This window comes from Pan paniscus, chromosome 7 (genome assembly GCF_029289425.2).
Source record: "Pan paniscus chromosome 7, NHGRI_mPanPan1-v2.0_pri, whole genome shotgun sequence".
Lineage (NCBI taxonomy): Eukaryota > Metazoa > Chordata > Mammalia > Primates > Hominidae > Pan > Pan paniscus.
This window is the reverse complement of record NC_073256.2, coordinates 67,738,679-67,761,735: the sequence shown is the minus strand read 5'-3', so window position 1 is coordinate 67,761,735 and position 23,057 is coordinate 67,738,679. Positions and strand designations below refer to the sequence as shown.

Below are 23,057 nucleotides of genomic sequence, written 5' to 3'. Positions count from 1 at the left end.
AGGAAAGTAGTATTGTGGAAGTACTATACAATGATAAATATGGCAGCATTTTCCCCCGAAACTTTACTTTTGCTTAAGGTGAAATTATATCTAAATTGAATTCCTTCCTCTAAGAAAGGTCATGGATGATATATGCAGATATAAAGTTGTTTTCTCAACAACAGTTCTAAATGCAATATTTAAACATTTAGAAACTCAAATTCCAATTCTATGAGTAATGTGCTATGCAGCGTCTGTTAAGGCAGTTAACATGTTATACCTTTGGTCTTCGGAAGCAACATAACATAGTCCTTATGTGGTTGGCTCTAGACCTAAAAAGTGTGGGCATGAACTTGGCTCCACTTCTTATAAAATGGGCGGCAAGTTACCTGAGCTCTCTAAGCTTCATTATTCCTCATCTACAAAATGGGATAATAATACTCTCTACCCAGTAGATTGTAGTGAATATTAAGTGAGATAATGCATGAAAATCGCGTAGCTCCGAGCCTGTTTATGCAATGCTGTTTTGCTAGTTATGGTGGCATATTTTATTAAAACTCTATAATTGCATGGTTTGTTCTCTGGAGAGCATAGGACTATCATTGCCTTCTTCCTGGCTGGTAATGTCTCTGCTTTCTCTCTAGATGTCCTGTGATAGGGTGTGATGGCCAAGGTCACATATCAGGTAAATACACATCACACCGCACAGCTTCTGGCTGTCCTCTGGCTGCCAAGAGACAGAAGGAGAATCCTCTCAACGGAGCCTCCCTCTCCTGGAAACTGAACAAGCAAGAGCTACCACATTGTCCCTTGCCAGGCTGCAATGGGCTGGGCCATGTAAATAATGTTTTTGTCACCCACCGAAGGTAACATGAGCTTTCTGTCTTTTTGTTGTAGTGTTGTGATCGGTTGTCGCCTAGGCTGCCTTGGGGAGAGGGTTGTGAACAACCCCCTAAAGGTTGTTCACTGTAGCAGTTGAGATGTCATAACATGAAGTCTTTCTGTATAGATATTGGATGAGCATGAAGAATGAAAAATGTTATTTTCTCTATTTCTTAAAATTACTACACAGTTTTCAAGTGCTCTAGAAAATGTACAGTTAGTTTTATTTGTATTCTAAAATGTTGCTTAGGCTGCTATTTCTTAATGGTTCAGTCATTTAATGGTTTACTTCAGTTCCAAGTGGTGATATCTGTTCTATTATGTTATGTAATTGCAAACTTTTACTTTACATATTTATAGCATTCCCTCTGTCTTACGGACTGGCTCAATTTGGGGGCAAAATTGTAGTTATTTTGCTACTGGGAGGATGTGACTCATCCGCAGCAGCCAGAAAGAAAATGACACAGTGACTGCAAAGTGTGCAGCAGGATACAGGAGATCTAGAAACCCTTTTATAGTTTCCCAGTGACTGAATTCCTTTACCACCGAGTGTCATGCATTCAATCAAGCCGTTTCTTGGGCAACAGTGATCTTTGTCCAGCTTTGTGGTTCACATTCCACCTAAAGGAAAAGATTAGAAGCTTCCCTACATATTTCTCCCAACAGTGGGGTCCTGTCTTGTCTTTTGGGCCACTGTACATGATGCTGGTTTAAAATCCAATGAAGCTTTAGGAAACCGTTGATGTTTTGTATATGAGTAGTGTAAACATTGAGCAAAATTGGGGCTTTTTGAGATTTTGCTCAGTTCTAAAGATATATACGGATGATATCAGAAAATAAAGCCTTCCAGGAATTGCTTGTTTAAAGATATTTAAATATTCAGTAAAACCTGTTTATGGAGAAAACTTGACTTTTTCCAGTGGTTTATTTTTTGATGGTTTTCAAATGTAGACCTATGTCCACAATAGCACACATTATTTTATTCTGAATTTGAATTATTATTTCATATTCAGGAACTTCAGTCACAAATCAAGTGTGCCTAATGGCACATTTACTGTACAATAGCTTGAATTCCTTGTAATGACCTCAGTAATATCCATGTTGATACTGCTAATGAAATATTAATGCTGTGCCGTGGTGAGCACATCCCTCAGTTAGCAATAATGAAGTTATCTTTAAAAATTGTGAAGAAGTTTTAAATGATGATGCCAAGGCTTGGTGAGGATGTGGAGCAACAGATACTCCCATACTCTGTAGGTAGCAGAGCAACTGGTAGTTCCACTTTAAGAAGCAAATTATCTTTAAAGAGTCAAGTTGAAAACAACAGATGCACTTGCCCCAGCACACACTCAGACTTATGCCCGGAGGATCTCTGCATATGAGAACCCGGAGATCTGTCTGACCACATCTGAGCAGTGTTGCTCTACTAACTCCAAACTGGAAACAACCTTGGTGCCCACTAACAGTGGAGTGGGTAAATAAGTAGTGCTTATTGATGGTGGTACATGCCTGTGGTCCCAGCTACTCAGGAGGCTGAGGCAGGACGATTGCTTGAGCCTGGGAGTTTGAGGCTGCAGTGAGCTGTGATTGCTCCACTGCGCTCAAGCCTGGTGACAGAACAAGACTCCATCTCTAAAAATAGAATATTCTTTTAACTGCAAATACACATCATAGGTTCCTGTTTACATATTATGTATTTCATAATAAGAAAAAGAAAATTCTGATTTCAAAAATATAGGCTGCAACATTAATGCCAAGGTACTATTTTCTTTCCTTTCTTTCTTTCTTTCTTTCTTTCTTTCTTTCTTTCTTTCTTTCTTTCTTTCTTTTTCTTTCTTTCTTTCTTTCTTTCTTTCTTTCTTTCTTTCTTTCTTTCTTTCTTTCTTTCTCTCTCTCTCTTTCTTTCTTTCTTTTTTGAAACAGAGTCTCACTCTGTCGCCCATGCTGGAGTGCAGTGGGCTTGACCTCGGCTCACTGCAACCTCTGCCTCCCCAGTTCAAATGATTCTTCTGCCTCAGCCTCCTGAGTGGCTGGGACTGCAAGTGCATGCCACCACACCAGGCTAATTTTTGTATTTTTAGTAGAGACAGGGTTTTGCCATGTTGGTCAGGCTGGTCTCGAACTCCTGACCTCAGGTGATCTGCCCACCTTGGCCTCCTAAAGTGCTGGAATTACAGGCATGAGCCACCGCACCCAGCCTCCAAGTTATTATTTTCTAGGAGATGGGAAGCAGTGAAGAATTTAGACAAAGGTAATGCAGATTTCAGCATTCTTGACTCGAAAGTTCTCTTGCAATTTAAAATATTTAAGAAATTGGATTTAATTTGGGGTATCCTCTTTAAGGTGGAATACTCTTTCTTTTCTATGTGTAGAATTTAATGGAATTGAATTTCTCTTGTGATTTCAAATACTTAAGAGACTGTATTTAATGTGGGGTATTCTCTTTAAGGTGGAATGCTCTCTCTTTTCTGTGTGTGGAATTTCTTTCTTTTTTTTTTTTTTTTTTTTGATGGAGTCTCACTCTGTCACCCAGGCTGGAGTGCAGTGGTGTGATCTCAGCTCACTGCAACCTCCGCCTCCCAGGTTCAAGCGATTCTTCTGCCTCAGCCTCCCAAGTAGCTGGTACCACTATACCCAGCTAATTTGTTGTATTTTTGTTAGAGACAGGGTTTCACCATGTTGGTCAGGCTGTTCTCAAACTCCTGAACTCAAATGATCTGCCTGCCTCAGCCTCCCAAAGTGCTGAGATTACAGGTATGAGCCACCGTGCCCAGCCTATGTGTAGAATTTAATGCAATAATATGGCAAAACGCCTCGCTTATGCCTGGCATGCAGTAGGGGTTCAACACAGATGATCTCCTTTCTTGTTTGTGAAGATAATATTAAGCCTATATGTGTATATGCAGGATGACTTACATGACTTGGAATATAACTCACAACTGGCTTTTATATGTTACGTATTTTGAATCTGAAATCTCTGAGATTGTTCATATTCTTTCCCATCACTTGTCACCTAGTAATAGCTGACATGTATTCAGGGTTCTTGCCCACAGACAGCACCCTTATAAGTAACTTGTACGGTTTATTCCTTTAAACCTTTGCAAAACCCTGTGAGCTATAGGTATTATAATTATCCTCAGTTGACAGAAGATGAAACAAGCACAGGAAAGTTATGGAATTGCTTTGAATACAGGTTGGCACGTGAGAGCCAGTGTCATCCCACTTCCCCTAAGGTTTAATGATGGGTCCTCACCATGGGCCAGGCACCAAGCTGAGGTGTCACAGGCACTAGTGCATAGACTTTTCTCAACCAAAGTGGGAATCATTACAAAACACACTTTGTAGGACGTTTAAGAACAATTTGACCCACACACTATATCCATATTATATTTATATAATAACTACCTTCAAACCTTGCTTTAAATCTCTATGTGACAAAATTTTCCCTTTGAAAAAAATAGCAATCTGAGAAGACAAGTGATATATTAAAACACACACACAATTATGGATGTTTGTAGCTTTAAAATCAGAAGTCCAGTGATTGACAGAACTCATTTAGTGCTATGCCATATCTTTGTGATTTTATTGAAACTTAGTAATAATATATTGTAAGCAATTATGTTCATGACATACATTGTATCACCTGCCATTTTGCTTTAAGAAGGCAGATGAAGATATAATTTAAAATTGCAGCTGGGCACCGTGGATCACGCCTGTAATCCCAGCACTTTGGGAGGCCAAGGCGGGCAGATCACTTGCTGTCAGGAGTTCGAGTCCAGCCTGGCCAATATGGTGAAACCCCGTCTCTACTAAAAATACAAAAAATAGCCAGGTGTGGTGGTGTGCACCTATAATCTCAGCTACTTGGGAGGCTGAGGCAGGAGAATTTCTTGAGCCCAGGAGGTGGAGGTTGCAGTGAGCCAAACTGTGCCAGCGCACTTCAGCCTGGGTGGCTTGGTGAGACCCTGCCTCAAAAAAAAAAAATCCCTTAATATGTCATAATAGAATGGTAATTTTGGTCAAAACCATATAAGGCATGTTTTTTTCTGCCTTTCCAGTATGGAGCCAAATATCTCAGCCTCTTAAAATCTGCCTTCAAAAGGAAAAAGGACTTTTAAAATATTTTTCCTGCCCTTTTTTTTTTTAATTTAAGATTCATTTTACATCCTGGAAGATATTAAATCTCTACATTGGAAGACACAAAATCAAGTGGCATTTTGGAAGCAAAGCCTCTCTTTCATAACTATATTCTTTGCTTCTAAGTCATGTAATTATGGATGGACGCTTCATTAACTTTTCCACAATACTGTGTCACCCTGAAAGTTCTCTGGCATGTTGTCTGCACAGAGTAGATCCTTTAAGGGTGAGGATCAGAGAAGTTCTAATGAGGTATTAATATCCATTATGTTACAAATGGACTTACTGAAGGTCACCTTTAAATATCCAGTTTACCAAATAAATATTCATGATTATTTTCTCAGAATACAATACGTGACATAAAACAAGACAGACATGCAAACTCCCCATAAAACAGATAATGAAACTTTTATAGGCCACAGTTGACAGTGAGAAGCTTCTGAAAATAGAAGACACAGTTTCCAAGTTGAGTTTGTGCTTTTCATTATTTTCTTTTTCTGTGTAGAAAAATCTATAGCTTATCAAATTAGGCAAACTGCATAACCTTTTCTATATATGTAATAGTATATGTCTATTATTTTCTATATTTCATAGACTCTTAGTGTAGAATAATTAGTATTCTTGAAAAAATACAGTAATTAAGCACACATTTATTAAGGGCTTTTCTTCAGAAATATTTTCTTTCACTCTGCCAAATGTCCCAAGCTTCAGAGTGAAATGATTTCTTTACAGATGAGTTGTAACTAACTTTCTGCAGAAAAAAAGACTTTAAATGACTGATTATAATCATCACTATTTTGATCTAAAAATTGTTTCTACAAAAACACAGCAAGATTGCAAAAGAATTAATGGCTGGATAGAATAACAAAATTATCTGATCATAAACGTTGAAAAACAAGTTTTCTTCAATGTTGTCATTTATCATGCTGGTGCAATTTAAATAAAACAGATGACATTAAGGGAAAGAAACCCTGCTGAAGAGTGCCACTACTAAATGGAAGGGTTATAAATACCACTGCAATGTAATAGACTGCCTCTGCAGTGATTGCATCTGAATACACTTGTGGCAGCTCCTCTTATTCTCCTTCCAGGGTAGAGATTTTTTTAATGAAAAATGTTGTAAAAGTTCGAGAAAAAAATTAAAAACATTCCCATAACCAAACTGAATTTGCCATGGGGGCGTGGGGTAGGGCTTTATTTTGACTTGTATTAATTTGAGTCATTCTATAAAGGTCAAGGGACACTTTATATAAAGGCAGGAAGAACTAGATTCTGCTTTATTACTCATGGAATTTTGACTAATTGGGAACAATTCTTATTCATAATATATATGTACAATTTCACATTTACAGAAAATAAAGTAACCACTACTAAACAAAAGAACTTACTTGAATGGAGATGAATAGCAATTTAACAAAATAAATTAAATAATAATTGTGTATCGGCAGTAACTATTTGTACCTTGATTTAAGGAAAGAAAGCAAAACATTTTACATTATTTGAGGGCCTTTGGCCTTTGCTTTAATGGGTATGTATTCATTACTCTCTACAAAGAGACTGTGGGTTATAATGTAATTAATCGGCAGCAAAAACACAAATAGTAGGTTGTGAATAAAACATTTTAATTTATATAAGAAATCATATACATTTCATACATTAGTACAATTTCTATTTTCACAGCTTATCTGGATGTCCTCTCAATGCACAAGTTATCAAAAAGGGCAAGGTTTCTGAAGAACTCATGACCATCAAGCTCAAAGCAACTGGGGGTAAGAGCACAGGGCTGGCTGTCACCACCTCCTGCAGGGTGTAGACCCTGGCTCCCCAAAGCATTCCGTGTGTCCAAGTATTCTCTAGGTGGGAAGCATAATTTTAATGTACAAGAAGAAAGGTTTCCTCAGATTTGAACTAAAATTATAACTTTGTTTAAAAACCAATTTTTTGATGTCTTCCTTATTTTTAAATAAGGAGTGATCTCCAACAGAGAAAGTCAGGCAGTGGGGTATGATGGATTAAGATATACTTGTGGTTGGCAGGGCATGCTGGCTCACGCCTGTAATCCCAGCACTTTGGGAGGCCAAGGATAGAGGATTGCTTGAGGTCAGAAGTTTGTGACCAGCCTGGGCAACATAGCCAGACCCCATCTCTAAAAAAAAATATTAGCCCAGTGTGGTGGGGCACACCTGTAGTCCCAGTTACTCTGGAAGCTGAGATAGGAGGATTGTAGAGACCAGGAGCCCAGGATCGAGGCTGTTGTAGTGAGATATGATAGGGCCACTGCACTCCAGCCTGGACAACTGCGAGAGACCCTATCTCTAAACAAAACAACAACAACAAAGATACACTAGTGGAAGTTGTGTCCTTCAGTCTCTCTCACGTGTGCGTGTTCTCTTTCTCTCTCGTGTGTGTGTACGTGTGTGTGTGTGTGTGTACGTGTGCGTTTTTCTGGTATAAATCTGCTATAAAATTTCAGGAAGCAGTTTCTGGCATCTGTATGTGAATCCTTCAATTGTGTTCTTCTGTGCTCAACATGATATTTTTATAGAGATTCTGGAAGGTTTGGACTTAACATCCAGATCTTTACCTACGTCTACATTTCCCTAGATATTTCCTTAGTGTCAATCCCCTCTCCAAGTTCAGAGACACAGTTTCTGAGTTCTCTGTTTGGATCCTCCAATTTTCCTTTGATTCTTGAATGCATTTTCTTGAGATTTCTAATGAGCATTATCTGGGGCCTGTGTTGTTTTCCATCAAAGATCGTTCCAAAGCATTTGAGAAACAATGACAGAGCAATTATTTTGTTCTGGAGACTTTATTTGATGGCATCTTTGGCACATGACTAGAATTGAGCTGGGGACTTTCACCGTTGCTACTTTCCCTGAAAGCATTGCTCAATCTTTTTAATTTGTGTGTGTGATTTTTAAAAAGAAGACATGCAGTATCCAAGGGAGGGAAAGCACTCGAGCTTCCTACTGTTTCCTTCCAAGGCCTTCATCTGCTTTATTTAAAGCGGCCCTTGTGGGGGATGCTCTCCCTCCGTGGGTCCTCACCGCTAAGCGCCAAAGGAGGGGAGTGTACATGCAGAGGAGAAATAAAGCCCTGGCTGCTGGGGATGGGCCTGCCTCTTCCAGTCTTTCCAGCATTCACATGCTCAGTAAAAGAGCTTTTCACTAGATGTTCTGACTGCTCCTTGGAAATACTGCCCATTCCCTAAATACTTCTCAGTACATATGCAGTGAAATTGGGACAATTTAATGTGTATTTATTTATCTCCTTATTTCAAATAGTATTTAAAGGATAAGGACTGCAGAGCTACATGAAATTTTTCTAAAATTCTGGTTAAAAATTTAATTCAGCCAGAAACAGTGGCTCACATCTGTAATCCCAGCACTTTGGGAGGCCGAGGTGGGCAGATCACGAGATCAGGAGATCAAGACCATACTGGCCAACATGGTGAAACCCCATCTCTACTAAAAATACAAAAAAATTAGCCAGTGTGATGGCGCACACCTGTAGTCCGAGCTACTCAGGAGGCTGAGGGAGGGAACTGCTTGAACCCTGGAGGCAGAGGTTGCAGTGAGCCAAAAAAGCACCACCGCACTCCAGCCTGGGCAACAGAGTGAGACTCTGTCTCAAAAAAAAAAAAAATTAATTCAAAAATGAGACAAAGGAAAGTCGAAGATAAGAATGCAAGATGGAGCAAGGCTGAGGACACTAAGACGTGTGCGAAGAGTCATTTCTTGCTGGGTAAATAAGGATTGCAAATTTGACATCACCATTTAGAAGCCAACACAAAAGAAAGCTATAATCGCCGTGTGAATCACGTGGTAGTAAGTAAACTCAGAGCAAAATTCCTTCTGGAACCCAGTGCATGAAGAAAATATTTCTTATGAGTTCTCATTATGAGAACACCACTACCATCCATACTGTAAACAGAATATAAATTACAAGGCCACTCCTAAGAAAGATAAAAACAGAACAGTCATCTGCCATTACATCAAATTATGACAGAGCTTTGCAGGGGGCCAGCAGCAGGTGGTCTGTCTGAACCCACAATAGACTTACACAGAGACCCAGGAGCAGCAGGGCTGAGCACATACACTTCAAAGGGTCCCTATATGTCTAGCATCTTCAGCTGAGTTTTCAAAGAATATAGAGCAGCAGCGAGCTGGGTTGAACCCATTGACAAGTGTCGGGGTGCAGTCATTCTATGTGGACAGGTAACTAACTGGAAAAGTACACGTTTTACAATCCAAGAAACTAGAGGCTGATGCTCTGTAAAGCTTAAGAACCTACAATGACTTTGCATGAGAAAAAGCCCACCTGAATTCAGGTCAGAAGGAACTAAAGTGGTTTGGGGATCTGCTCTAACAATGCTGTGTTTCATGATCCCTTACCTTAAAGTGTGGCCACAATAATTGTTCTCTGGATGATCTTTAAAGTAGATGTAAACCAACACACCTTCAGACATTAAAAATGTTAAATCAAATTGCAATGAAATACAAAGTGCATATGGCTTTACCTTTAGCATACTATGTTAATTTAAACTAGGTACAAATCATTCATGTAATTAGCTGAATTAGATAATATTTTAGGGGAATATTATGTACAAACCATTTCAAACATGGAAGGTCTATATCAAAAAATGTGTACATTAATTTTAGAATAATTGATCTTTAGTTCTCCATCCTTGCCATAATTAAATTGCCACATTAATTTTTAAAGACCTTTACTAGTCCTTGATAATAAAATTAGGCCATCTGTATAAGAAAGAATGCCAGTCCTTCTGTGCTTTGTAGAAACAAGCAGAAGTTATGATAATTGATCTATGTATATGGTCTTGCATTTAGGAGCTCCTTCTAGCTCTTCTCATGTGACAAAATAGTGTGTCCTAAATATAGTTATATATAATTTATTTCTAGATATTAACTCTCCTCACTCCTTTAATAACTAAATAGCCAAATTTACATTAACTCATTTTCTCCTAAATAAAAAAAATAGTACAATTTTGGTACGTAAACTCAATTTAAAAATAAAAGTTCGGCCGGGCACGGTGGCTCATGCCTTAATCCCAGAACTTTGGGAGGCCGAGAAGGGTGGATCATGAGGTCAGAAGTTCAAGACTAGCCTGGCCAACATGTTGAAACCCCATCTCTAATAAAAATACAAAAAAAAACATTAGCTGAGTGTGGTGGCAGGCTCCTGTAATCCCAGCTACTCAGGAGGCTGAGGCAGGAGAATCGCTTGAACTCAGAGGGCACAGGTTGCAGTGAGCCAAGATCGTGCCACTGCACTCCAGCCTGGGTGACAGAGTGAGACTCCATCTAAAAAATAAATAAATAAATAAATAGAAGTTCACTCAAGAAATATAATAGAATTTGTTTGAAATATAATAGAATTGCTTCATTTGTATAATATGAAAAAACATAACTATAGTACTTAAAGCCTCATAAGTTGAGGATACTTGCTCTATACAGGTATATACATGGCTTGCATAATTATACAGAATACAAAGAAAATATAATATATGATATAATCCCCAAATATGCAAATTAGGCACAGATTAGTACCAAATAAATATTAGAATTATTAAATGAAAAGAAAGCATAATCTATTGCTTTTACATAAATGGATTATATAAAGAATCAAAGTCGCTGAACAGTTAAGTAAAATATTTAGTGGAGGCTAGGCGCGGTGTCTCACGCTTATAATCCCAGCACTTTGGGAGGCAAGGAAGGCGGATCAGCAGGTCAAGAGATTGAGACCATCCTGGCCAACATGGTGAAACTCTGTCTTTACTAAAAATAAAAAAATTAGCTGGGCATGGTGGCGTACGCCTGTAGTCTCAGCTACTCAGGAGGCTGAGGCAGGAGAATCGCTTGAACCTGGGAGGCAGAGGTTGCAGTGAGCAGAGATTGCGCTACTGTACTGCAGCCTGGTGACAGAGTGAGACTCCGACTCAAAAAATAATAATAATAATAATTTAGTGGATAGTTTATACGGTTTCCTTGATAATCAGCAATACCTAGCTAGTCCAACACTCTACTAGAAGTATGTCTGTAAACATCAGGGCACACCTTTTACTGATACTTCCAAAACAGATGAAACATCTATGAATAAAGATAGTATTTTCATGGTTAAAAGAACATATTCTGGAACCAGAGAGCTTATATTTGAATCCCCGCTTACCACTTACTTTGTAACTTGGCTTCCCATCCATACTTTGAGGTAATAAATGTTTCTACCTCATGGTTTTTAAATGAGGATCATACGAGTTAATATTTGGAAGTGCAGAGTGAAATCCAAAGGTTCTTAAAGACTGTGTGCATGGAAAGAAGTTTGGCAGATGAGCGACTCTGTGGAAACAGATAAAGTGATATGTTAACAGGAAACATTACAAAGAAATTAGTTGAATTTGATCCTGTGGCTAAAATAGCTCCCCAGATCCCAGAAATTATAATAAAAACATTAGTTTCTTCACTGATTAATTCTATGAGCATGTAAAGGGAGCCTGTTACGTATTAGATCCCATGACAATGTTTCCTTTTTGAGATCTCATCTTATGATCTTCCCTCACAAGCTCCAGCCATCTTTTGTTATTAGGCATCTTCCAAACAGCCCCATCTTGATTAAGAGGCTGGGGTGTCTTCAGGAACATTGGCCCTCAGCGAAACATAATCCTAACGAAATCCCAGAACCAAGAACTCAGGCTGTCACTTAAACAGTCTTCTCACAAGCACTCATAACTTAGCCAAAATTGAACTTTTACTTATCCTACTACAAGTTTCAGCCTCCCAGTCTGCCTCATCACAGAGACAGCTCTACAGTTACCCACCTGCTCTGGCAGAAACAAGCAGTCAGGGTTGATTCCTCTCTTCTCAGTCGATTCCTCTTTTCTCTAACCCCCTACCTCAAGCCCTCACAAGTCCTGCAAATTCTGCCTACAGATTAGATCCTGAGTCTGTCTCCTTCTCTTGACCTCACTTCCCTACACCCAGCCAGGACTCCAGCAATCATCTCCTCATGGGTCTCCTTGCTTCTGCTCTGTCTCTTCTCCAATCTATCCTCTACTCAAAACTCCAAATTATGTTTGTGAAAATTCAGCTCAATCACCCCAGCTTCCCTACCTAAAGCCCTTCCCTGGCTCCTGTTGCACTTGGAATAAACCTAAGCTCCCAGGATGTCCGCATGGCCTGCTCCCATCATTCACTTTCTTGCTGTCCATGGGGCACTCACTCCCTCCCCAGCCTGGGCTCTGGGCTTCCTTCCTCCTCTTGGATGCTCAGCTGCTGGCTGGTTTTTCACAGGCCTGCCTCCTTCTGATCTTGAAAGTCTTGAAAGGAGTGCATCTTCTCCAGTGAAGGGCCTCCCAGAACTCTTTGTGCTTCCTTCGGAACACTTCATGTTTTACAAGCATCTCCTTGGTTTTTGTCTGCCTCACCAGATATTATGTAAGAAAATAGCATTCTTTGAGGTGGAATTTTACTATAAAAAGACAGAAAAGAAAAACAATATGTCAAAGAAATTTATAACAATAGAAGTTTTCGATAGCTCAAATCAGAAAAATTTCAAGTGCTGATAGCACTCCAAATACCTGTTTCATTGAGAATCCAGATATTTCAGTGCTTTCTTCCCCAGCTCTTACCCATCAATTGTCTGAGAGGAGATCCCTGTACCAGCACACCAACCAGTAAAATACGGGGCTCCAAGATGCAGTACAATTCTGCAGACACAGCTGGCCAGTGCAGAATGAATCCTGAGTCCCAGATACTATAGTTCCATGAGTATGGTCCTGGGTAACTGTTGGTTGTTTTCTTAGTAGCCATGTCATACTGTTGACTCATATTTAAACTGGTCTAACTACTAAGGTACCTAAGTCTTATATGTTGGTTTGTTTTCCTTTTTTCATTAAATCTTAGAGCCCAGAGTTATATCAATCTTATGACACACTCTCTTCATTGGTCCATGCATGGCTCACTTTATTCAGTAGTTACTTTTAATAAAGCAGTAAGTACCCACAGAATAGCCATCTGTTTTATCATGCTGTATGTGATGTAACTTTCGGCTTACTTTTTTTCTCTTCGCACTAAATTACTAAGAATCTCCCGTGTTGTTTTTGGTGGGCATGTGGTTTCCTTTCAAGTTGTGCTTTTGGCGAGCAACACTGCTGTGTACACCTTATGCATGCTTCCTGTGTACAACCATTTGTTTTGGGTGTGTGCCTAAGGAAGAAATTGTAGGGTCATAGAGAATGTGAGCATCCACCTTCAGGAGGTAATGGATTATTTCCCAAAGTAGTCACCCTAGGAAAGTATAAGAGCCCAGATCTCTTTCAAACCAATTGTCAAGCCAAGTACCCTTTATCCTCCTCTCATGAAATTGCTCCTATGAAGTCTCTACGTGGAAGTTCACATGTCCTTCTTCATTGTCACCCTGGTTCAGATTCATTCTTCTAGGAGGTAAATTACCTCCAATCCTGCTTCCCGTACCCTTAATATTAACTACCTTCCCCAGGTCCTTGAAACCTTTCAAATGTAGTCATACTCCTTCTACAAAGTAATCATGGGAAATAACCCCCATTCACTGAGAGCCTGTGGCACGTTTAGCGCTCTACATTTTATTGCATTCATTCTCAGTGTAGATAACATGCCTATTTTACAGAAGAGGATACTGAAGCACAAAGAAGATAAGTAAGTTGCCCAAGTTGCAGAACAGGAGTCAAACTCCCAAGCTGATGTCCTTCCCCCTAAATTACATTTTCCTCATCCATGTCCATGTGGAAGACTATGCCAATGTGTTTCTGGACTCTAATTCACCTGCCAGCAGCCCCGCAGCTCTGCCTCCCATCATGGGTCCTAAGGTCTAACTCAACTAAACAGATATTTAATTACTCAGCATAAAACTGTCCTTGCAGCATTTTGAATACGAGAATGCAAGGGCTTTGAGGTTTAATCCCAGCTCTGCCTCTTAATTTGAACTTGGGCAGGTTATTTAACTTCTGTCAGTGATTCTTGAGGCCTCATTTAACCTCGCTGGGCTCGGTGTCTTCATATGTGAGGAGGGTATAATGGAGCGTGTCCCACTGTAGGGTGTGGTGAGATGTAGTTGAAGACATATTTACAAATGTGTCTGGCAGCACCCCTGGGACATAACTGAGCTACATGCAATGGTGGCACTTTTCTACTCCCTCTTTTCTTTCTTACCAATAAATTAAATCTGTAACTTCTCTTATCCACTTTTTCAGAATCCTAGATATGCATTGTTTTGGTAAAAACACTAAATGAAAATCTCATTTTCAAGTAGCAAATCACAAACATATAATGACTCATTTGTTAACAGTTTTCAGTTGGAACTAAGGTAGTCTTACTCTTTACAGGAATAGAGAGTGATGAAGAAATTAGGCATTTGGATGAAGAAATAAAGGAACTGAATGAATCCAACCTTAAAATTGAAGCAGATATGATGAAACTTCAGACCCAGGTAAAAAAAAGAAGTAATTCATGATCCTTAATGTAATCATAATCTTTGGTGGAAACAAAACATTGAAATTTTAAAACTTGTGTGAAAATACATGGTATCTTAGAGTCAATATGCTGAGTGTTTCTAGATTCCATAATTATTGTAATATTCTGAATAGGTGGATCATCCCAGGTTACCATTTATTCAGTAGCTGTGGGCAAGCTTTCTCATGTTTTTGCCCTGGTGGCATCAAAGTTTTTATAAGCAAACAAGGCAGATCATCCTATAACCAAAGAGTCTCTGGTGCATTAGAAAAAAAATGTGATGGAAAGGTAAGAATCCTTGGTTTTATTCAAAATTCAAGTAAAATATAGCAACTTTTTATTTAATGTTTTTGGAACACCTCTGAATGTGTAAGTATTTATTAGAAACAGATCTTACTGAACATTTTCTTGAGCAAATTCTTTACCTAAAAGCCCAAGCAATTTCTCAATTCTGCATTCTTCTTTGTGATGTCTGCCTCATCTCCTGGAAATCAACAGTTCAGTCCAAGATTTTTAAAACACGAATCATAACTCTCTTGCAACAAGTTAGCAGCAAAAGAATGAGACAGAGCATACGACTGTCTTTCTCCCCTTCCCTTCTCTCCTCTTCTGAAATGCAGGATTTGTATGCCACCACAGTTACTGGATCTCTTGGAAGTCCTCACACAACAGCTTAAGACAAAGGGTTTTAATCCATCTGAAATTTAGGTTTCCTTACCCAGAGTGACCATTGTTGCCATCATCAATTAATGGCCATCTGGTCCACAGATTGATACTTTTGTCTAGAAATCATGGGAATTCCTCTAGAAAACCATTAGCAAAGAACACAAAGCCCTCTGCCCTCCTGAGACTTATAGTCTAGAAGGAGGAAGCAGACAATAAACAAAAAAGTCATAAATGATCAATGGTGTTGTATGCTAGAATGGCAGGGGGCTGGGCGAGTGGCTGTATTTCAATACTAAATGGGACCACCAGCCACCAGGGAGAAGAAAGCCATCCACAAAGACTTGAGGAATGAGGGAGTTAGCCAAACAAGTATGGAGAAAGAGTGTTTCAGACAGAAGAAACCCTGCAAGCGCAAAAGTTCTCATCATGAGAAGGCCTGGGGATTTCAGAAATAGCAAAGAGAAGTGTGGCCGCAGGTGAGTGAGCTGGGTGAGGCAGGTCACAGGATAACAGTCTCAGAGACAACAGGGCAGCTCACATGGGGCATCTTAGGCCATTTTAAAGACCTTGGTTTTTATTCTGAATGTGTGCAGAACTGTAGCACAGTTTTGAGCTAACGAGTAACATAATCCCATCTGATTGACATGCTGACTTGCATTTTAACAGGCTCACCTTGGTGGCTGTGTTGAGGAAAGGCCAAAAAGAGATTAGATGGGGTAATGGCAAACACAGGGCCACCCACGAGAAGGCAGCACAGTCACACTGGTGGCTGGGCCCAGGGGGCAGCAGAGTGGAGGGGACAGTGGTCCCATCCTGGATATTTTGAAGGAGGAGCCAGTGGAGGTGAGGTATGAAAGAAAGAGCCATGGGGGATCTGCACTACAGTTGAGTTTCTGCTGACTGGAAAAGGGACAGTGGATGGAGCAAGTTTGGGGAAAATAGCAAAGTTTACTTTAAACATGTTGAGTTTGAGATATCCATCATACAGCCATGTGGAGAAGTTCTACAATTCATGAGGAAGTCTGGGCTGAAGATGAAAATTTGGGGATTTGATTCCAGCACTTCAAACAATCCAATGGGGCTGCAGCTTCATGCCGAGAAGTTACACGCATGTATCTCTGCATCTGTTAGTATTCAGATGCACTTGGTGCATTTTCCTTCAGGGAGAAACCTTTTACACTCCTTCCAAACTCCACTACTCACATTCCCAAGTTATTTCTGTTGTAGATCACATCTATGGAGAGCAACTTAAAGACGATAGAGGAGGAGAACAAACTCATAGAACAGAACAATGAAAGTCTGCTGAAAGAGCTGGCAGGTCTAAGCCAAGCTCTCATTTCAAGCCTTGCCGACATCCAGCTTCCACAGATGGTAAGTTCAAGGCCAGAACCTTGCCGTTCCATTACAAGCGTTTGTAGTGTCATCATGCATCTACCCACGGGGTTGCCACGACTGAGCTTTGAGGAGACCTGTGAGCAGTCACAGAGTGACCACACTTCATCACAGTCTGGCTTGGAGTAATCTCCCTCTCTGGGAACATGGTAGATACATTTATTTAAATTATATGAAGGCCAAGGATTTTTTAGAGGCCAAAGTCATTTAAAAACAAAGGATTTTTTAAAGCTCGGTTCACAATGTCATGTGAAAGTTGAAGGGCAAAACTCCCTCAGTGAAAATGTATTTCCAAGTAGAAGATTCCATGTCTAACAAAATTTGAGACCATTATTTGCATCATCCACCCAAATCAGGAACTGTAACCAAAAATGTTCAATTCCCAATGGACTAGGTGCTTTCTTCATATGGAAGTATGAAGAACCTACTTCAGTTCTCCTCATATAAAATAAAAAGCAAAAAAAAAATGAACAAGGAATCCTCATTTTCAAAATCTAAGCATGTCTTTTAGGTATGCAACTATAGTCCTCTATCAGCTAGTAATGGGCACACATTCTAAGAAATGTGTCCTTAGGCAATTTTGACGTTGTGTGAACATCATACAGTGAACTTTCACAAACCCAGATGACAGACCCTACTTTACTTACTTTGCACCCAGGGTGTATGGTACAGCCTACTGCTCTGAGGTTACCCACCTGTGCAGCAAGTTAGTGTACTGAATACTTTAGGCAATTATTAGTATTTGTGTATCTAAACATGGAAAAACATATCTAAACCATAAAAACATGCTATTGTTATCTTATGGGACTATCATCATATATTCAGTCTATCATTGACTGAGATGTTGTTATGCATTGCATGACTGTATTTGGAATTCATAGAAAATTAACTTCTTTTACATATTCTTAAATACAGACAAATCTTTGGAGGAGAGACTACATTGCTAAATGCTTTTAATTTCCTCAGAACCTAAATTTTTAGAATAATTTTTCCAAAGATGCCTATTTTATATATGAAATTATTTATAGAAGCAGCAATGTGATAAAGAAATGTAATTGGTTTTGGTTAAAACATTAAGCCCCTCCATTTTACCCAAGTTCCTAGCATGGGGTTCTTATCTTAACCAATTCCAAATATGTTTCTTGACTCCCACCAGCCAAAAAATCAATAATGTAATAATGAACACAAAGCAAAATAAATGATACCACTATGGTAAGGATTAAGGTAATTATTAAAAATCATTGCAATGTTATTTATTAATGTTGCATAAATCATACTTTGAATATGCATTCCTTAGTATTTTCTTCTTCACCACTGCCATAAAAAATAGGTACCACACAAGTTAACCTGTGCCTTGTATACTCACCACACAGGGCACTCTAGTGGTGATTTTTAGTGCTGATCACACAAAATGTTACGAAAGCACCAAAGAGCGAGCATTAGTATTCCCATTCCATAGTTGAAGAAATCAGGGCTCAGAGAGCTTACTTAATTTGATCAAGTTTCCAAAGCTAACACAAGGCAAGTGGGCCCGGCCCTGCAGAGTGGCCTTTACCCACTGTGCTACCTGGGTTCCCATCCAATCCCCTGACTCTCCAAGAAACACAAGGCACAACAAAGGCAGGAAAGAGAAGGGGACAGAGAATCATGATTGGACAATACTAATAATTTAGATCAGCGCTTTGCCGAGCAGAGCACAACCAAATAGCTTCAAATTTAGAAAGCTTATTTCCTTAAATAGCATCAATAACAATACTTTGACATTTAAATGTCCTTTCTTCCAAGCACCTTTGCGAAGTAAGTCTCACGTCATGCGTTTTTAAAAAGGAGGGAAAATGGTGGCAACAGAAATGACTGAGTAGCATTCCCCTTGTGACATTCATTCCATTTCACATTTGTGTGAAATTTACATGTATCCAGCATGTGCTCTCCTTGAAGCATCACACTGGGTAAAGGAGAGACCGAAACATACAAAAAGAACAGGGAGGCCAAGCGTGGTGGCTCACACCTGTAATCCCAGCACTTTGGGAGGCCGAGGCTGGTGGGTCACCTGAGGTCAAGTGTTTGAGACCAGCCTGGCCAACATGGTGAAATTCCATCTCTAATAAAAATACAAAAATTAGCTGGGAGTGGTGGTGCACTCCTGTAATCCCAGCTACTTGGGGGGCTGAGGCAGGAGAATCGCTTGAACCCGGGAGGCAGAGGTTGCAGTGAGGTGAGATCACATCCTGCACTCCAGCCAGGACAATACAGCGAGACTCTGACTCCAAAAAAAAAAAAAAAAAAAAAACAGGGGATGAATAAATTTAAACTTTGTGAAACTGATATTCTGCTTACAGAGACTGAGAAATTTTTAAAAGTATATTGCAATGATGCCACAGGAGAGAAACAGGCTAAAAGGATCTGAGGATGGAGGAGGAAAATTTTCCATCACAACTGTTACTGAGCAACTTGCTCAAATCTTAAATTCCTTAAGTTTCTGCCCAGTGCTGTTAAAGGCACCACTTAGTACAAGCAACCCTTCCTTCCCAGCCTCACAAATATTCACCTTCCACAAACAGGAGGCATATGTAGTGCAAGGCATGTGCAGTCAAGGCTGAGGCTGCCTCCCAAGAGAAGTAGAAAAGTTTTGTGGAGTCCGAGTCCATAGCCAGACATATACTTTATGTGCTCCAAATCAACCCCAAATACTGTACAAGCCAGTCATATTCGTCTCCTGAATTAAGAGTGAACAGATGAATCCCACACACACTCCGTCTCTCTCCATCCCCTGCAACTCCAGCAGTCATATGCACCCTTGCCTTCCCTCCCGACTCCCGGATCACTGATCTTCGATGTCACTGGGTCCTTCTTTTCCCTCAGCCTGAACCACTGTGATTGGGTCAATGTGTTTTGTCTCCATTTAGGGACCTATCAGTGAGCAGAATTTTGAAGCATATGTAAATACACTCACAGACATGTACAGCAATCTGGAACGGGACTATTCCCCGGAATGCAAAGCTCTACTGGAAAGTATCAAACAGGCAGTGAAGGGTATCCATGTGTAGGATCACAGCGCTGCCGGGCAACAGAAGTTACCAACAGCAGTAAACTCCAGATGGATCTGTTAGAGGTTCATGTACTGCTAAGGCATGGAGGTTGCCGTACTGCATTTACAATTTGCAACATTGCACTAATTTTATTTTCCCCAGCTGATATAAAAAGGAAAGAAAAACTATGATAGACTTCTTGGATTAAAAGCAATGCAGTCAATTATTAGATCTTATTTATTTTCATATGTTTTTCTTTTATTTCTTCATTGTACTCTTCTTTTGTAAAGTATATGTAAAATAAATGTGACATTTTTATAATTTATTTATTACTAATCAAAGAGTTTTTTATCTTTTAACTGCATTTTGAAGTCTGCCGTATTTTTACAAGTGTGTTTATTAATTTATTTTCCAATAGGATTTAAATAGAAATGCTATTCTCAAGTCATCTTTCTTGCTGGGTTTTAATGAGGAAACAGGAAAGGGTGAAGGAAATCCTTGTCTAAGGACTGCACTATAGTTGAGTTTGATTTTTATTGCACACTTCTTCCCCCACCTTTCACTGGTTTTTGTATTTATAAATGAATTTGCGGTAAGGTGAGCTGCACGGAAGGAATAAGAAGACAAATGGCGCCCACTAGTGGGGAATCCGCATTCACAAAAGCACAGGATGCTGGAAAACAGCCTGCTCAGAATTTGTTAGCAATAATTAAATATAGCAATCAGCAAAGTATTCGACTTGGCTGGACGGTTTTCGTTAATATGAATTATTTATTTGAAATGTTTTAAAGAAACATAAGCCTTTTTAGTGATGCAGATTTGTCTGTTTGTTTTTCAAGTCATATCAGATCGTTGGCAACTCTTATCCCAAGATGAAAAATAAGACTTGGTGTGACCAGCCAGGCTTTCCTGCCATATGTTGGTACAATATACAAGTGACAATATTGGTGTAGATTTGTACTTAGCAAATACAAACACATCCAAATGAAAAATTTTGTAGATACCATATCCCCTGAAATAGCATTTATCTTACTGGGTTGACTGGAAAGGAATGGAAAATATAGTAACACATGAAAAAATGCTACTCCAATCTGAATGATTACTTCAAACACCGGCAACTTGGGTCTCACCCTCCATAGGAAACAAGACAACATTCAATTTGATAGAAATCTTGCCACAAAACTTCAAATGCTACAAAATATACACACACACTCACACACACAGGCATACTCACACACAGACACACAGACACACACACACACACACACACACAGACTCATCCACACTTCAAATTGAGCCCACAATCTTGAATTTCTGAATGGATCAGAGTTTCATAGTTTCTATAGTAAAGGCAATGTCTATTTCAGGGATTGTAAAGTAGTTAAGCATTGTTTCAAAAGTTTTTTTATATTTATTTTTTTTAAGGAAAAGGTATAGACAACCAGCTAAACTGCCTTTTTGGTGTGCACACACATTTCATGTGCAGACGTGCCTCTGTGTAAATGTACACATGAACTTCGTGTGGGCTTAATTTTCTGTGCTATAAACAAAAGTGTTTATTTTTTATTAACCTCATGGATATTTAGATGGAAAGTGATGGCATTCACAGGCTTGATGTTTTCCACTGTTATTACTGCACAAATGAAAAACAATACTCAACAATAATTCCACTCCCATGAAACTTTGGTCATTGTTATGCATTAAGTGGGGCTTATCTTTGGTTTGGAGTTCATTTGAACTCTTGAACCTTAGTTTAGTGAAGATGAACTGTCTGTTCTTAGGTAGAAACGGTGTTTATTTAAAAATCAATTTTAAAAAATGAGCTACCATATGTGCTGTCTATTATAAATGGGACACCAAACAAAATTTTCTATTACAGTTGTGTACTTGCAAACATTTTGCTATACAGTACTTCATAGATGCATACAAATGAGCTCACTTATTACAAAGACAAACGTTTAATTTGCTAAATATTTTAACAAGTTTGTTATATATTTTATTTAATTTAAAAGAAATCTCTTACCAACCTACATATTTATTACTATAATTTGCTATGACTTCAGGTTAATTTATTTGTGTTTGCATAGTTTGAGCAGGATGTTTTGTGAAGTATGTTTGTATTTATTTGCCTACTTTGTACTTGATGTGTTTTGTAATGTGCACTGAATTTGTTTTCTTTTCAACTATGTTAATGATCAATACTGTAAATTGGGTCTTTTGTAAACAACAAAAAGGCAATGATGTATGCATTTTTTTTAATTTGAGGTAGTTTGTTTGTATACTGTTTCTCCAAACACTTAATATTTCTTACATCAAAGCAACAAAATTGTGTTCAGTGCTGTACATTTGGTGTATGGTAGGAAATAAAAATTGATAACGAGTTTTGATGTGATCTTTCTCAGGCTGTTATCTGGAGACTAGTATCCCCTTCCCATGGAATCCACTGTCCAGAACGAGCCCTGGTGAGGTCCCCAGAGTGCACTTGAGCCTGCCAGTCATTCGGAGACATTTCTGTTCTGACAGCCGGTTTGCTTGCCTTAAAGTGGACAGGACTTTTGGCCAGTTGACAAGCTGTCACTGCCTTTGATGTGGCATTCACCTCCAGAACAGGGAATGCTTTGACATAAGGAACACCTTTGCTAGCAGTAGCAGCAAATTCACTCAGATCTAATAAGTGGCAAGATAGAGGGCCCACCCTCCTGATTCCAAAATTACTTTGGATACGGAGTATATCTCTAGATTCATATAAGCTAAAATTAAAGAAACTTGAATTAAAGAAAAATAATAATAAATTACTGATAGCACCTCTTCTGCTTATGTGTTCTTTCTATCTAATGTCAAATAGTCAGCCTAATTTAATTTTTCAGTTTCTGCCCAGATTCGTACATCTGTAGAATAAGTTTCCACTTACATTTGATCTGGTTAAAAAAAAAATCTATTTAACCCATGTAAGGAAGCCAAATTGACCGAAGGGAAGTCTGGGTCCAAAGAGGAAAGCCAGAGTTGTACTTGGGAGACCTTCATTTACCAGGAGCCAAAACATAACCATTAATGCACAATATAGCTTTCATTTAGTCACCACACTCACGTGTTGAAGATGTGCATAAAATGGATCGCAAAATGCAAATCTGCTCAGTCAGGCTCTTAGCTTACCCTTAGCCAAGGATGTGCATCTTGCCCTGATTGGGACTTTTTTTTTTTTTTTTCGAGGTAGAGTTTCACTCTTGTTGCCCGGGATGGAGTGTGATGGAGTGTGGTGGAGCAATCTCGGCTCACTGCAAACTCCGCCTCCCGGGTTCAAGCAATTCTCCTGCCTCAGGCTACCAAGTAGCTGGGATTACAGGCATGCGCCACCATACCAGGCTAATTTTTTGTATTTAGTATAGATGGGGTTTCACCATCTTGGTCAGGCTGGTCTCGAACTCCTGACCTCAGGTGATCCACCCACCTCAGCCTCCCAAAGTGCTGG

The 23,057-nt window shown here is 39.3% G+C and overlaps 1 protein-coding gene across 12 annotated transcripts in view; it reads left to right on the top strand.

The window, feature by feature from the left end:
- Window positions 1-21,968, top strand: part of LOC100975471 (suppression of tumorigenicity 18 protein) — a 135,801-nt gene extending 113,833 nt beyond the window's left edge. For all 12 annotated transcript variants that reach the window (XM_034966068.3, XM_057303008.2, XM_034966073.4 and 9 more), the window contains 5 exons: window positions 624-845; window positions 6,679-6,767; window positions 14,375-14,478; window positions 16,395-16,538; window positions 19,466-21,968. In XM_034966068.3, the coding sequence (XP_034821959.2) occupies window positions 624-845; window positions 6,679-6,767; window positions 14,375-14,478; window positions 16,395-16,538; window positions 19,466-19,606 (700 nt within the window). In that variant the 3' untranslated portion in view covers window positions 19,607-21,968. The remainder of the gene's footprint in view (window positions 1-623; window positions 846-6,678; window positions 6,768-14,374; window positions 14,479-16,394; window positions 16,539-19,465) is intronic.
- The last annotated feature ends 1,089 nt before the right edge of the window (window positions 21,969-23,057 follow it).